At 42.4% G+C, this 14,647-nt stretch overlaps 1 protein-coding gene across 3 annotated transcripts in view; it reads right to left on the bottom strand.

Moving 5' to 3' along the window:
* Positions 1 to 368: 368 nt before the first annotated feature.
* The window catches only part of LOC124612739 (ADP-ribosylation factor 6), a 120,978-nt gene continuing 106,699 nt past the window's right edge, over positions 369 to 14,647 (bottom strand). For all 3 annotated transcript variants that reach the window (XM_047141117.1, XM_047141118.1, XM_047141119.1), the window contains exon 5: positions 369 to 1,697. In XM_047141117.1, the coding sequence (XP_046997073.1) occupies positions 1,555 to 1,697 (143 nt within the window). In that variant the 3' untranslated portion in view covers positions 369 to 1,554. The remainder of the gene's footprint in view (positions 1,698 to 14,647) is intronic.

Here is a 14,647-nt window from a genome sequence, read left to right as displayed (position 1 = left end):
CTGCACTGGATATGGTTTCAACATAAATGAATTTTAATACACATTTTCAATGTCAGGATGTTATTTCTACACAAATAGAATCTTGGTCAGATGGCACTTTTCGGACTGCATATTTTTAAAGAAAGTTTAGAAGAAGAACATTACATAAGACATAACGTTATATGAGACCACTTGCTGCCTTCAACAATGTAGGAAACATTATTAAATTAAGTTTTAATACAGATAGTTTCCAGCATACATTCAGAAATGACCTAGGGAACGTTCTCCTGAAAAAGGTTATTTTAGACATTTTACTGGAGACGCACCCTAAAATACTAATTTCATTGCTGGTAAGAACTGAAAATTTACACACACACACACACACACACACACACACACACACACACACACACACACACACACAATTGCTGAGTAGTGAGAAACATACTTGAGTTAATGCACAATGTAACCAACACAGGAGGGGGCAGTCTGTGCACTCATATTTGTTTATCTCAAAATTACAATGCAAAGACGTGTGGTGCATGAGAGCAAACACACTTTTAACACACAAATCCCAAACACTGATTTATGATCTTAAGTCTAATAAATATTTCTAAAAATTCTCTGCAATGGGAAAAGAAAAAAATTCACTTGGAGTAATCCAAAATGTCTTCATTTAAATTATTATTTTTTTTTTTTAAATAGCTAACCTCTTGATAGCAACAGTCAATGAGATAGTAAGAGTTCATAACTTTTAATTGTGCTTCACAGTTTTGTAACATAAGAAATGAAATAATATTAAATTTTTTGTTACACTGTAACAACACATTACATTTCAATGACAAGAGAGAATAGAGATCCACAACTGGGAAAATTCAGAAACTGGGAGAGAGAGGAGGAATACTGCTTAACTACTGTATTAAGATTCTGAATTTACAGGCATGACAATTTATGGAAGTTAGAATTTGAAAGGTTTTACCTTCCTAAATAAAATAGCACAAAATTTAGAGATACAGTAACAGTCATTATAAAACAAAAGTACTTTCAGGTAAGTACTTTTATTTTAACCCACTAATGATAGTGGAAAAATGAGAGTTTCAACTTTCTAAGGCCACTTGGAAATTTGGTTACACGTATGAAAACAAAACCACTTTCTCCCAACATTATCACAAGAGAGAATCCATCCAACTAACCCAAGTACATACAACTATATCTGCAATCTGTTTACTCAAACAATATAATAATATTTGTTCTTTTACAGTTAGAATTCCAGTTTCTTAGACATTTAGGTTGAACCATTATGCATGACACTGGAACGACCAGCACTATCTTTCACCACAGAATAAAATTGTATATATATAATTTAGGTCCCTACATTGAAGGAACTAACAGTTTTGTTTCAATACGCAGCATGTTTCACATATCTGAGACTTCTTTTATGGACTTCCACAAGCACACACGTTGATACACAGCTTGAAGCTAAAGCTCTGTCAACCATACCGTCACATTCAATTATTTATTGTGGTGGACTCAAACTGAATATAATAAATCTTCTAAGAAAAGAGACAGGCAGGTTCATAACTTATGATTTGAGGTCAGCCACGTAAGTCCTTCATACAGGCCATCCCCTGTAGTCGCACATGAGGGTTGGACGTACCAATTACGATCTCTTATTCGAGTGAGTCCCAGTTTTTCCTGGATTTCATGAGGTTTCATAGCTGTTAACAAGATACATAAGAATCAACATAACAGGTAGCATTCAGAAAGAACATACAAATAACAATCTTAGAAGTACAATCTTCTGTATTGTTTTCAGGTATTAAGACTAAGTGATTTTGATTAGATTTCCCTTTCTCATTATTTCATACCAATTATCCACTACAGAACATATTTCATAACAAACATTCTTTCCAGTCACCATGTCTTATGGTAATGCGGCACACTCCACCAAGGAAACAGTAGTAGCCCCAATAGCAACATTAGTGGTAACATGTGTAAAGGACAGATCATTAATCACCAAATAGATAAGCCACTGAGCAATGCACAAGCATAAGAAAGGGATGGGGGAGTACAGATAATGCTTACCCTTTTCCAGAAGTATTTTGTCTGAGCTAGCAAACACACTTGTTCAACTGAGGTAGACACAGTCACCACTGTCTCCTGACACCAACAGTTTGGTGCAGCCCCTCTTACAAGTCCCTCCCTCTCCCTCCCCCTTGCCCACTAATGATCATCTCTCAATTTCTTCACAACACAGGTGATTTATACATAGTAATAAAATTTTCTATGGAATAATTGGAATTAATAAGATTTTTAAATATGTCTTGCAGAAAAATCTCTTACTCCTACTACATAATTCACTGATGTCTGTATGGAACTCTAACTCTCCCTGAATTAATGCTGATTAACTTTTAAAAGCTAATTTCCAGACGCTACTCTTGAAACAATTGACAATGAATGAACCAATATTTGATGGGACTAGCAAACAAGCATAGTGTCAATACACCACAGTAAAAATCTGTGATATTCCATTCTTGTCATCATCAAGTTGTGTCACTACCTACTTCCAAATACGATACTCCTCTAGTCAGCTTAGCAAGCAGTCATTCTGAATTTTTGTCTCAATTTGGTCATACAAAACACACCAGTCACCAATTGTACATCTGCTTGAACCAACTGTCATGTGTCCCCTGTCAGAAAGTCCCTCACAGTAGTCCTGCAGCCATCCATCTGCATTTAGAAATAGGAATTATCCAAATATGACTTTTTCCGGAGCCTTTACAAACATTCTATTTTGTCTAGTTAGTCCAAAGTGATATGCTATGCCAGTTCTTCATGTGGCACCAACAAACCCATCAACAGTATGGATCAGCTGCTAAACTATATTAGGGTGCAACAAAAAACAAGCGATTTTGAGGTAAATATCGAAAATCTGACCCCCTCATCTTCCCTTTGTTTGTTTTGTTTTGTTTCAGGGCACAAAAACAACTGGGGTCATACACACCCAAGTCAAAACTATAGAACAAGAAGACAGTGAGGAGTTAAAGAAACAACAACACATCGATTCCAATTGACGTAAGAGGAAGATAGCTAAACACAGGGACGTGGTGAAAGGGCTACAAAAGACACCAAACAGAAAAAGAGGTCCAAAACTAAAAATTAAATGGCCTTCACCATATTGCTTTGGCACATAAAAAGTAAAACATGGTCTACAACCCGCGTGTCATTTGCTAAAATGGCCAGTAACTCAGACGGCAAACCCAAGCGAGAACAAACAGTTAAAAAATGGGCATTCCGCCAGGAAGTGGCAGACAGTTAAAACTTGGACGCAATGCACATGAAGTGGTGGGGGAGCACTGCTTATCAAATGATGATGGCTAGAAAGGCACTGCTATGCAACCGAGTTAAAATGACTTCCTCCTGGTGGGAGGTCTGAGAGGAGGTCGCCCAAGCTGCTGCGAGAGGCTTAATAATCCTGAGCTTATACCCACGAAGGGAGGCCAATGGCGATGCCAAATGGACACCACCTCCTGACAGATGGCAACAAAGAGATCATTGGAGGGAATATAGGAACTAGTGGGCTGAGGTATAAGGACTACAGCCTTGGCAGCAGTGTCAACAGCCTCATTTCCTGACAGACTGACATGACCAGGAACCCACTTAAACATCAGAGTGGCTCCACCATGACAGTTTTCCTGGACCCACTGCACTAAGGGATGGGCAGTGCACAGTGCACATAGATTTGGAAGGGCACAGAGAGAGTCTGAGCAGACACACAATAGAAAAGTGTGTCGCTGGATGTACCCCATGGCCTGGTACAGAGCGAAGAGCTCGGCTGTAAATACTGAGCAGTGTGCTGGAAGCCAATATCGAAAGATGTGGGCACCAATGACAAAGGCACACCCAACGCCACAGTCCGTCTGAGGGCCATCAGTGTTCACAAAGGTACTATCACAATGTTCCATGTGAAAAGGTCGTGAAACTGAAGGCGATAGAGTGAGGATTGAGTAGTGTCCTTAGGAAGCAAATGAAGGCCAAGGTTAACATGGGCCGCTTCATGAAGCCACGGTGGTGAAGGGTTCACACACACCAGGAAAGAAGCAGGTAGTGTGAAGTTAAGCCGCAGGAGTAAGTGCTGAAAGCGGACTCCAGGAGCACAGAGAAGAGGAACATGCCCCATACTGGCGATCAAAGGAATCATTGAAGGAGGCGACATAGGATGGGTGGCCACACATAGCAGACACATGGCATGCATACCTGCTGAGGCGCTAGGACAGTGGTAGTTCAGCAGCTTCAGCATATAGACTCACAACCGAGCTAGTGTAAAAGGCGCTATTGGGCAAATGGATGCCACGATAGAGGATAATGTTCAGATGGCCTAAGAGGGACGGATGTGCAGACCCATAAACAAAACACCCATAGTCTAGTTTTGAATGGACAAGGGACCAGTACAAATGGAGGAGGGTGGTGTGATCTGCACCCGTGGAAATACCATTGAGGACATTGAGGGACTGCGTAGAGCGGGCTGCAAGGTACGACACATGGGAAGACTAACAGAGTTTCATATCTAACATTAGCTCTAGGAATTTCATAGTTTCAAGGAAGGAAGAGCAACAGGCCCAAAATGTAAACATGGTGAGAGAAACCAATTACGACACCAGACATTCATACAGACGGATTTGTCAGTGGAGAAACGAAATCCATTGTCGATGCTCCAGGGGTAAAGACAACCAAGACATTGCTGAAAACGCCGCTCAGTGGGACAGGTCCATGCAGAACTGCAACAGACGGCAAAATCATTAACAAAAAGCGGCTGGCCAGTGTGGCTGAGCAGTTCTAGGAGCTTCAGTCTGCAACCACGTGACTGCTACAGCCACAGGTTCGAATCCTGCCTCGGGCATGGATGTGTGCAATGTCCTTAGGTTAGATTAGGTAGGTTTGAGTAGTTTTAAATTCTACGGGACTGACGACCTTAGATAATAAGTCCCATAGTGCTCAGACCCATTTGAACCAATTTTTTTTTAACAAAAAGGGGGCCAGACATGGCCAGCAGGAGAGACGCCATTATAGGGTTAATGGTAATAAAGAGGGCGACACTCAGAATGGAACGCTGAGGCTCACCGGGTTCCTGGATAAAGGTATCCAACAAGGCAGAACCCACACACACCTTGAAAACTCTTTTAAAAATTCCTGAAGGAAACAGGGCAGGCCGTCATGGAAGCCCCACGTGTAAAGAGTACGGAGGACACCAATTTCCCCAGCAGATGTCATAGGCCTTCTCCAAATCGAAAACACGGCCACAGTCTTGGATTTCCACAGAAAACCATTAATGACATAGGTAGACAAAGTAACAAGATAAATTGCGAGGCTCTAGCCGCCATACCAGCCAGGCATGAATCATACATTCCATCACCTTGCAAACACAGCTGGTGAGAGAGAAGGGGCAGTAGCTAGAAGGAAGGTTTTTATCCTTACCGGCCTTAGGTATGGGTATGATGATGGCTTCACACCAGCATCCAAATGTGGTTGCACCTATTCAGCAGAAAGTGCGTGCCTGCAAGAGAAAGGTGCACCAATATCTGAATGCGGACAGCATCTGGCCCTGGGGCACAGGATGTGGATGAACTGAGAGCACGATCTAGCTCTCTCAAAGTAAAGGTGGCATTGTAGCACTCACGATTCTGAGAAGATAAGGGTATCACCCAAGCCGCCTCCGCTGATTTCCAATGGAGGAAGGCAGGGTGATAGTGGGAAGAGCTCAAAATATTCGCAAAATGGCGGACCAAGGAGCTGGAGAGAGCAATAGGGTCCACGATGACACTGTCTGCTACTGTCTAGCCACAAATTGGCGAATGGATCTTGGTCCCAGAGAGCAGTCGGAGACTGGCCCACACAACAGAGGAAGGGGTGGAACTGTTAAAAGAACTAGTGAATGAAATCCAGCTAGCTTTTTTGCTATCCCAAAGAATGTGGCAACACTTTGCAATTATCTGTTTGTAATGAATGCAGTTTGCCATTGTATGATGACAGTTCAAAACACGGAGAGCAAATCTCCGCACACGAATGGCGTCGCGGCATGCCTCAGTCTACCAAGGGGCTGGGACACGGTGTGGTAAAGAGAAAGTGTGAGGAATGGAATGTTCTGTAGTAGTAAGGATAACATCTATGAGATATTCTAGCTGGTAATCATAACTGGGGAAATCTTGTTCTCAGAGGTTGCCAGGGAGGAGTAAAGCTGCCAGTCAGGCTCAATAAGCCACAATTTGTGTTTGCATGCAGGTGGGGTAGGAGTAAGAAAATGGATAGCAAATGGGAAATGGTCACTGGAATATGTGTCAGAAAGAAAGGACCACTCAAGATGATGGGCAGTGGAGAAGGATATGTCTAAATGGGAATAGGAGTGCAAGGAGTAGGAAAGGAACGTGGGTGCCCCAGTGTTAAGGCAGAGGAGGTTAAGATAATTAAGGTGGTCAGCCAACAGCGCACCTCTTGGACAGATTCTGGGGAACCCCCAAGGGGATGATGAGCAGTCACCAAGTAGCAAAAATGGAGGAGATAGCTGGCCAATAAGCCGAAGAAAGTCTGCCTTGGTGACATCGAATGATGGAGGGACATAAATGGTACAGAGGGAAAAAGTCAGGTGGGGAAGGAAAAGGCGAACTGCAACAGCTTGAAGATAGGTAGTCAGGGAAATGGGCTGACTATGAACTCCATCCCATATAAGCAGCATGACGCCCTCTTAATGTGGAACGCTGAAGCTCAAAGTGGTTGTGGGGACGCAATTTTGTTTCCTGACAGAAGATTATAAGAGGACACTGCAATGCTCAAAACAGCTGTAAATCCTCTTTATGGGACTGTAGGGTGCGAACATTCCACTGGAGGAGAGTAATGATGAGGAAGAAATGAAGGGGGTGTCACCTTGGCAGCTGCCGAGTAACAGCCTGCAAAGACTTGCTGCTACAGGGCACAGAAGCAGGAGGATCCTGCTCCATTATGCCCACAGAGGCACTGGCTTGCTTGTGCTGTCAGGCTGTGGAGTCCAACAAAGAAAAATGGTTGATGGTGCGCACCAGCGACACGGTCGGCCGGGCTAAGGAATCATGTGGCAACACCGTCAAAGAGGATCTTCGAGTTGGCAAAGGAGAACACCGTTTGCCTTTGTTGGATTTCTTCAAGCCTTTCTGGTTAGTAGAGGAAGACTCAAGTGTTGTTTGGCTGGAGGAACGTAGGAAGTCTTCGCAGGCGTACTCTCTCTGTTCTTTCCAGCGTACTGGTTGTGTAGCTGGTGGCTTTGCCCCTTGAGGCGAGAGTTTGATGGCTTTTTGCACAGCTGGATGGGAGGATGTCAATGCTACCTTAACACTGGGCGATTTCACAACCTCAGAGCTGAAACTGTGGTCGCATGTCTGTGTGGCCATGTCCTTCATGGAACCAGAGGTAACAAGAACAGAACTAGAAGTGCCAGACAGGATAACGCAGGGTTTGCAACAAGCCAATAACTTGCGAGCGACTGGGTAATGCACTTTTTCCTTTACCCGGATCTCCTGGACAGCGCGATCATCAAGATACATGGAACAATCCCGAGAGGAGGTGGCATGGCCGTCATTGCAGTTGATACAGCAGGGAGAAGGAGACGGACAATCACCCTCATGTGCATCCCTACCGCAGGTTACACATTTGGCTCGGTGTTGTCAAGATGTTCTACTGTGGTTGAAATGATAACACTCGTAGCAATGTATCGGGTTCGGAATGTATGGTTGGACTACGATAATTTCATAGCCTGCTTTGATCTTGGACGGAAGCACCACTCTATCAGAGGTGAGAAAAAGAGTGCGGGTGGGCACTAAGGAAGAATCTACCTTTTTCATCACCCGATGGGTGGCAATGACACCCTGATCACAGAGGTAAGATTGGATTTCGACCTCGGTCAGACCATCGAGCAGCCTAGGGTAAATAACACCACAGGAAGAATTCAGAGTTCTATGGGCCTCAACATGAACTGGATAGCCGTTTAGAAGTGAGGCAGCAAGCAGTTGTTGTGCTTGAGAATCAGAAGTAGTTACCAAACGCAAACTGCCATTCCATAACGAGAGCAGGATTTCACAAGGCTGGCAATGGCACTGCCATTCCATAACGAGAGCAGGATTTCACAAGGCTGGCAATGGCAACAGCTTTCTGAATAATAAATGGATCTCCCGTTGTGAAGGACTGACCGTCTTCAGTACATAAAACCATGAGGAACCATCGTGCAGCTCAAAGGGTCTTTGAATTGTTAGCCTTATTCTGTTTGCATTTCGTATACATTTATTGTGAAGATGATTGGCTCATTGCAAGAAAATCCCCGTGATTGTCTGCGTTTCCGATGGTGCACTTCTTCCAAGAGGGGGGCCCCCATCACAAGGGGGCTGCGCCTGCCTTAGGTGATTCTTCGCAACTCAGGTCACACCTCCCAAACACCTGACAGAGGGACCAATCAGCAATTTTGGAAGGTAGCAGCTCAGGCAATCACCCCTTCCTGGGCCTGGCCTATACCAGGGGGTACCTGTTGACCCGGGGCTGGGAATTACATGTTACCCAGTCACCTGGTATGCGTCAGACAAGTGGGCCGGATGTCAGGAGTGCACAGGGGGGAATAAGAAAAAGAGGAACCTAAAACACCGAAGCAGAGGAATGAGAGCAGAAGGAAAACTAAGAAAGGAAAAAGCAACGAAAAACAGTGGTGAGAACTGTCTTACATCAGCGACAGACAATGTGGAACATTCCCAATAACACCCCCGCCATGTTCCCCAAGGTAGGGGAAAAAGAGTAGCAAGAGGATAGACATACAGCACAGAAGGGAAAAGATGCTGCAAAGGCTGGGGCCCCGTGGTAGCCAAGCACAAACCTGTCAATGAGTGGCGTGCCTCTTGGGGGGGGGGGGGGAGGTGTCCTTCGTTTGTACCTGCAATGAGAAGCCCAAGGTACAGTCCAGCTTGGCCAATGACTGACTGACAATTTAGGTACCAACAATGTGCTTAATTCATGCTGCCAGCACGGCTTTCTCACCTTGTCCCACCCAAAAAGAGTTGCTTGTATATTTGTAATATGGAAGTAGTGTTTATTTTTGAAGAGAGCTTGACTTACATCACATACTATTGGTATTCTTCTTTGTGAGTCAAGCTTAGTTGGTTCCAATGCACTCTAGTCAAAAACACACACACACAACTCAAACAAGGGATTCTTATTTACAAATATTTCTTTCCCCACAAGAGACGAAACCTTGTCGGTTCTGCTGTTGCAGCGGCAGAGGAGAATGATGTTTCATAGGATGAATTAGAAAATCCATTTCTTCCCGTGTGCAAATACACTTTTCCCATGTCAAGTGACAGTATACTTTCCCTCAGAACTGTAAAACTTATCAATTGTTTGAATGGTAAAGGTTTTATATAGCGGCATGGAATGCCCCAGCACTTGGTGGCAGGGGGAGGAGGGGGAACATGTTTTCAGAAATATCATTGGTGTGCAGCAACATGTACGCTGCATATTTTCGTGTTACGAAAGTAAAAATTCAAATTCCACCATTAGACACAGCATGTTAATTGATATTGTGATGCATGTTTGCAAGCCAATCATCGTTCCCATCATGTCATCTCAACAGCCAATGACAGCAGAAATTCATAGCATAGGACAAGTGATGTAGCGAGCCAATAGCAACATCACTGTTAAGTGGTGCAAACACACCAACAGGAAAAGTCAATGGTTTAAATTAATATACACAGTGTAGCGACTAGAAAAGCTAACCCTGCACACATATTGGTCTTTTTCTGCATGTGTGACGCTTTTTTTGGGTTTACGGAATGAAAACTGAATCTAACCTGACCAACATTCATCACACAAATGTGCCAGTAAAATTTTAAATAATGACATAAATGTCTGGTCTTCTGGGCTCGAAATTCTTTGAAGTGGCTAGTCCTCAAAGTAATTTAAGAAATTCATTGCACATTCTCACACGTAACATAATTCATCTTGCGCAAAAGTAAATTTACTTTGAAAGTAACACTTTTCAAACAACCATTCACAATATTTTCCCATGATCTGCTAGAAAAATCTTCACATCAGCAGTTGCCAGATGACAGACGTTACTGCGCGTACTCAGCTATGATGAGGTAGAAAGCCCATATGTTCATATGTATACAGCATTATGACATCTTACATTACGTTATAAAAGAAACAGGACATCAGAAGATACTCCAAGTGCATTGGAATTTCATAAACAGTACTAAAATGCATAATTCGTATGTCCAGATTCACAATGAAGTAGGTGCCAACCTGATATTAAGCTACTCAGTGTGGTTTTCATAATGCAGATTTTCTTGGACTACCAGTACTGTACTATCCCACGTTTGGTTCTTTATTATGACAAAACGCCACACATGCCCGAAGATGAAAGCAAACAGTTGCAACTTGCCAATAGTGTGGAATGAAACAGTTCTTTCCAAATACATTGACTGTCTTTGCGGAAAACATTAATGAAAGTGAAAGCAAAATTTCTGTAGCAAACCAATAAAAGTAACTTTATTATTTTGCAAGGTGAGTAATGCAATTGCCAAAAATGGGGAAATAAAATCGGAAAACTGATGCTGATAATATATTTTAGCCTTCTGTAATTATGTATTCACTTGATAGCTCCCAGATACAGAAATCCATTTTGTTTTCATTTGACGTTAAAGCTGTAAATGAAGAGGAAACAGCAAATCACTAAACATAAACACAGGTCACGGAGAGACTATCCCCTCTCTACAGCTACTTGACTGCTCTGCACACGTGTGAATCTGGCAGCTTGGGCACACCAGAAAAATGTTTCCAGGTAGCATCTGGTTGCTTGCTGCTACTGCTGATACAGCTAACAGTCACATTTCAAGTGGCTAGAAGTGGGAGAAGTTACTGCTCATATGTGATTCAACTCCGCATGCACGAGCCCACTGGCAGCTGCTCAAATGGACCTAACATGAACAATAGTGATGTCACAATCATAGAAAGCAGTTTTTTGATATGAAGTATTGTATAGTCTTTCTCTTAAAGCCTTTAACACGTTTTGCTGTTGGCAGATGCTGGTGTGTGCACTGTGCTTTGTTGTTGTTATTGTTGTAAGTGGCACATTTTGTTTCCATCTTAAGTTTTCTTTTGGTTCTCTCTCTCATCTGTTTTAGTGTTGAAGTATTATTTGTGGAATACAGTAAAACTATTTGACATGTAAGAACAGATAAACATGTCAAATATACAAAAATTTAACTGAAAACTAAAACAATGAAAAATTCCTGCATTTTTCCCGGTTTTCTCCCAGACAAAGAAATTCCAAGTCTTCCCGGATTTTTCAGGGCATATATACCCTGTTCACTCTGAATAGCAGAAATGGTCAGAAGCACGGAGAATGGGAACCTGTCATCAAAAAATGAAATTCCATTCTCCAAGGAAAGAAAGATACTGGTGGAAGAGGAACTGCCACAGATATGGATAATTTTCAGGAAATTGCTTGTCACACTGGAATCTTAAGATGGCAAGAGTATTCCATACAACAAAAAGGGGCACATGTCTTAAATAACGAATCTGGTTCCACAGGATGCTGCCACTCAGTTGACTTAAGTCTAAAATGAACAATATCTGAAATCTTTGGATTTTGAAAACAAGACAGTTTAACAATGGGACACGTTCTGGTTGAGAGATCCAATATACAGGGTGATGCAGAGAAATGGGAACATTTGAAGCTGTTGATGGCAGCCCTGCAGATATTCAGCAAGTGGGCAGTAAATGCCACACCACTGAGTAGTAACAGACATTCCACACACTGAAGTAATGGAGCAGTGTAACGCATGCAATTACTATATGTGCATATTACTGATGTGGTGACTGTGTAGGCAGTTGCACAGTAATTTGTTGCCACTATCAGGACCAGTGCCACTCAAAATGTGGGTTCATAACTTTGAAGAGAGAGTTTCAGCTTGTGGAGAGAAAGGGAGGAGGGTGAAGACATTTGCATATACTTGAGAAAATAATGATGCTGTGCAAGCTGCAGTGGTGAGGAGTCCTTGTCATCTGGTGCAAAAAATTGTGTCATTTGGGCTCTGATATGAGAGCATGCAAAGAATGCTCCATAGCCTTCAATTTCATCATTACTGCCAAGACTAAGACTGAAGACAACATCACCAGCATTCCATCAAAAAAATTGTAGCATTATGTGCAAAAGTTTCAGAATCGACTTACTGAATATTTACAGTGACATGTGCAGTGCTTAAATTATATAAATTTTAAAAACTGATGCCTAATGAAACTTCCACTGTTGGGAGAGAGGGGGAAACAGGAAGAGGAAGAAAACATTAAGAGGTTCTTTTTGTGGGTATGTGGTTGCCTAGCATTCTGTTGTGCTGTTTCAATTATAGAATTTCTATTATCTTAATTGTAACGTATGGTATATTCAGTTGCCAAGAGGATCTAGAAGATACATTCCTGATGTATCATGTAACACCCGAGGATGAGTATTCCTGCTTACATTGGTCAGTATAACAACAGTTAAAAACCATGCCCCAGGTCACCTCATTACCCAATAAGAGAACAACTCCCATTCTGTTGAGGGAGTGATTTCATTCATACTAAGTTCCACTAGGTACTGTTTTGTTAGGATTAAAAATGGCATTGTTCACGGTTTGTTCCATGGGAATCATTCCATCGACAAGGGGTTGTGTAACGGGAAGCATACCACATGCTTAATGCACTACCAATGTCACAGCAAATAGCAACTCACAAAATTGAAGCAATCGCACTGGGTCTACTTCCCACTGCTTACGGCCAGTAAAGTTTCAGTTATTTACTAGACACACCTGGGTTTCCAGTTTTTTAGTGCAGTAAAAATGACAATGTTTTGACAACAGTGAGGCCTTGATAAGGACTTGCCTGCACATGAGCAAATCACTACTGCTATTGCAGGGTGCCTACACAAAAACAGCAAGCTTCTTGGACAGAAAGGCACTAGTCAACTGCCTTCTATAAGAAGTTCGGTCACACTGGACAGCCAACCGATTTGAAAGACAGCGAGAAACAAACCAGGTTGTGAGCCATGGGGACTGAGACAGCGTGTGATGGGATGTATGCAATCATTTGCTGGTTAGTTAGCAGTATGTTACATCAAACTGTCACTATTCAGTTGCTGTTGCTATATTAGAATACATTCACAGAACATTTATTTAGTATCAGCGTGTCTAAAGTATAGTTAATATTTTGGGGTGGGTCTTACTTCTTCAATAACTTATTCCTATCATCCATAAAAAAATCAATCCTACTGTTGGTTTGACCAAAGTAGTACATAGTCCTACTGGAAATGATATGCCACTGCTGCGGAAGCAAAGGGAACTTCACAGCAAACATAAACATAGCCAAAGTCTTGCGGACAAACAAAAATTACGCGAAGCGAAATGTAGTGTGAGGAGGGCTATGCGAGAGGCGTTCAATGAATTTGAAAGTAAAGTTCTACATACTGACTTGGCAGAAAATCCTAAGAAATTTTGGTCTTATGTGAAAGCGGTAGGTGGATCAAAACAAAATGTCCAGACACTCTGTGACCAAAATGGTACTGAAACAGAGGATGACAAACTAAAGGCCGAAATACTACATGCCTTTTTCCAGAGCTGTTTCACAGAGGAAGACTGCACTGTAGTTCCCTCTCTAGATTGTTGCACAAATGACGAAATGGTAGATATCGAAATAGATAAGAGAGGGATAGAGAAACAATTAAAATCGCTCCAAAGAGGAAAGGCCGCTGGACCTGATGGGATACCACTTCGATTTTACACAGAGTACACGAAGGAACTTTCCCCCTTCTTGCAGCGGTGTACCGTAGGTCTCTAGAAGAGCGTAGCGTTCCAAAGGATTGGAAAAGGGAACATGTCATCCCCGTTTTTAAGAAGGGACGTCGAACAGATGTGCAGAACTATAGACCTGTATCTCTAACATCGATCAGTTGCAGAATTTTGGAACACGTATTATGTTCGAGTATAATGACTTTTATGGAGACTAGAAATCTACTATGTAGGAATCAGTATGGGTTTCGAAAAAGACAATCATGTGAAACCCAGCTCGCGCTATTCATCCAGATACTCAAAGGGCCATAGATATGGGTTCCCAGGTAGATGCCGTATTTCTTGACTTCCGTAAAGCGTTCGATACAGTTCCCCACAGTCGTTTAATGAACAAAGTAACAGCATATGGACTATCAGACCAATTGTGTGATTGGATTCAAGAGTTCCTAGACAACAGAACGCAGCGTGTCATTCTCAATGGAGAGAAGTCTTCCAAAGTAAGAGCGATTTCAGGTGTGCCGCAGGGGAGAGTCGTAGGACCGTTGCTATGCACAGTATACATAAATGACCTTGTGGATAACATCAGAAGTTCACTGAGGCTTTTTGCGGATGATGCTGTAGTATATCGAGAGGTTGTAACAATGGAATATTGTACCGAAATGCAGGAGAATCTGCAATGAATTGACGCAGGGTGCAGGGAATGGCAGTTGAATCTCAATGTAGACTAGTGTAATGTGCTGCGAATACATAGAAAGAAAAATCCTTTATCATTTAGCTACAATATTGCAGGTCAGCAACTGGAAGCAGTTAATTCCATAAATTATCTGGGAGTACTCATT

This window comes from Schistocerca americana, chromosome 4, assembly GCF_021461395.2.
Source record: "Schistocerca americana isolate TAMUIC-IGC-003095 chromosome 4, iqSchAmer2.1, whole genome shotgun sequence".
NCBI classification, from domain to species: Eukaryota; Metazoa; Arthropoda; class Insecta; order Orthoptera; family Acrididae; genus Schistocerca; species Schistocerca americana.
Note: the sequence above shows the minus strand (reverse complement) of the source record. Positions and strands in the feature narration are given on the sequence as shown.